Raw genomic sequence first — 1,894 nt, forward strand, 5'->3', positions numbered from 1 at the left:
TGGGCCTTGAGGTCGCCCGTCGACGGAATGCCCGACGACGGCTTTGGCGACTCAGTTGGCTTTGGCGACTCAGATGGATTTGATGACGACGATGCACTTGGCGATGGCTGGGGCCCAGGCTGCTGCGATACTGACGGGCTGGGCTGCGGCTGCGGTGACGGACTAGGCTTCTGCGATGGCTGCGGGCTTGGAGCTTGGGTAGGCTGCGGACTAGGCTTCGGGCTCGGCGCAGGGCTTGGTTGCGGACTGGGCTGCGGACTGGGCTGCGGACTCGGTGCAGGGCTCGGTACAGGACTCGGTGCAGGGCTCGGTGCAGGCGTTGGTGCAGGCGTTGGTGCAGGCGTTGGCTTTAGGCTGGGCACCGGACTAGGTGCAGGACTAGGCCCTTGCGTTGGCTGGGGGCTCGGCTTCGGGCTTGGTTGCGGGCTCGTCGGTGCCATTGTCGGCTTTGGCTCTTGCGTCGGACTCGGGCTCGGGCCCGGTGTCGGGCGCGGCGCTTCCGTGGGCTTCAACGTTGGCTTGACCGTTGGTTGTAGCGTTGGCTTGACTGTCGGCGTCTGCGTCGGCTTGACTGTCGGCGTCTGCGTCGGCTCGTCGGTCGGCTCATCAGTCGGCTCATCAGTCGGCTCTTCGGTGATGGGCGTTGGTGTGTATGTCGTCACGACGGGTTGCGACGAGTTGGGTGCGATCGTGGGCGACACCGAGGTCGGGCGAACCGTCGGCGGCAGTGTACGCACCGACGGCACTGCCGACGGGCTCGTCGTCTTGATCACGCCATTGTTGTTGTCGTTGTTGTTGATGTTTGTGTTCATGCCGGAGCTTGTGTCGGCCGACTGCGTCGCGGTCTGCGTCAAGATAACGGCGAGCGCGATGCCAACCGTCAGGAGCGCGACTGCGATGAGGACAAGGACGCGCTTCCGCTTTCGCTTCTGAAAGTCGAGCTCGTAGCGCATCGTGTCCTTGGCGTCCGGCTCGTCGAGGACGACGAGGTCCGAGCGCATGGTCCAGACGACCGCGCCGTCGTCGTTCGGGTACTGGGTCATGGCGGTGCAAAGGCAAAATGAGATGCCGCGGCGTCGACCTCGGAGCTGTGAGTCACAGGACGACGCGTTCGATTTGGTAGCCAGGCGAACTGGAAATGTCCATGACACCAAGTCGAGTTTTTCCCTTCTTTTCTCAAACAATGCTTCTACAAAACGGTTTTTACCCGGGAGACTAACGCCATACCATCTTTATACATAGGATGCAGGTTAGCCCCCTGCGTTTGATCTTGCCATTTGTATGGCGACGTCGAACGTCGCTTGTGGTCCGGACAGGCGGGTGCAGAAAACAGCTGGTTGTCAAGCACGAGCATCGAACGCCGAGATGGCGAGATACGAACCGTGAGGCTGCGAGATGCGAGATGGGAGCAGAGGAAATCACCCCGGGTTTCCACGAGCAAATATGATTTTTCTCTTTCAACCTCGTTTTTTGGCTAAGCGTTGTCCGTTTTACAAGTGAGACGCCAGAATGATGCCAAGCTGCGGGGATCGAAATTGCGGTTTGGCGCGACAAGTAGCCGAGCTCCGTGAGCCGAGCTACTTCTCGCATCGACCAACATTGCATCCGACTAGGTATCTTGCACTCTGGCCTTCGCATACTGTCTGACATAAAACTGATTTCTGCTGCTGGCGTGGAAGCGCGAGGACGAAGCACGCTCGCTGACGTGCCTTCTATTGATCCGTGCAGCTTGGTGGTGGATGGTCGACGGGGGCTGTAGACAGGTGGTTGCGAGCCAACGAAGCTTGCACCCAACGCATGCCCGCAGGTGGCAACGCCATCGCACGAGGCCTTTTACCAAGCGTGCTACATCAGTGCGCGCAGCTTTGTGGCGGCCAAGCCCACCATTTTTGTA

At 60.1% G+C, this 1,894-nt stretch overlaps 1 protein-coding gene across 1 annotated transcript; it reads right to left on the reverse strand.

The window, feature by feature from the left end:
- Positions 1-105: 105 nt before the first annotated feature.
- On the reverse strand, positions 106-1,026 carry SDRG_12652 (hypothetical protein). Its single transcript, XM_008618730.1, has 2 exons — positions 248-1,026; positions 106-203 (listed from the first exon to the last, which is right to left on the reverse strand). The coding sequence occupies exons 1-2, from the start codon at positions 999-1,001 to the stop codon at positions 163-165; spliced, it is 795 nt and encodes a 264-aa protein (XP_008616952.1). The 5' UTR covers positions 1,002-1,026; the 3' UTR covers positions 106-162.
- Between the last annotated feature and the right edge of the window lie 868 nt (positions 1,027-1,894).

The sequence above is a fragment of the Saprolegnia diclina genome (assembly GCF_000281045.1).
Source record: "Saprolegnia diclina VS20 unplaced genomic scaffold supercont1.51, whole genome shotgun sequence".
In the NCBI taxonomy this organism is placed as follows: domain Eukaryota; phylum Oomycota; class Saprolegniomycetes; order Saprolegniales; family Saprolegniaceae; genus Saprolegnia; species Saprolegnia diclina.

Coding starts and splice junctions, on each gene's coding strand:
- SDRG_12652 (XM_008618730.1), bottom strand. CDS start 1,001: ATGCGCTCGGACCTCGTCGTCCTCGACGAGCCGGACGCCAAGGACACG. Junction 204..247: donor GCAGCCCAGTCCGCAGCCCA/GTCCGCAACCAA, acceptor CCTAGTCCGCAG/CCTACCCAAGCTCCAAGCCC.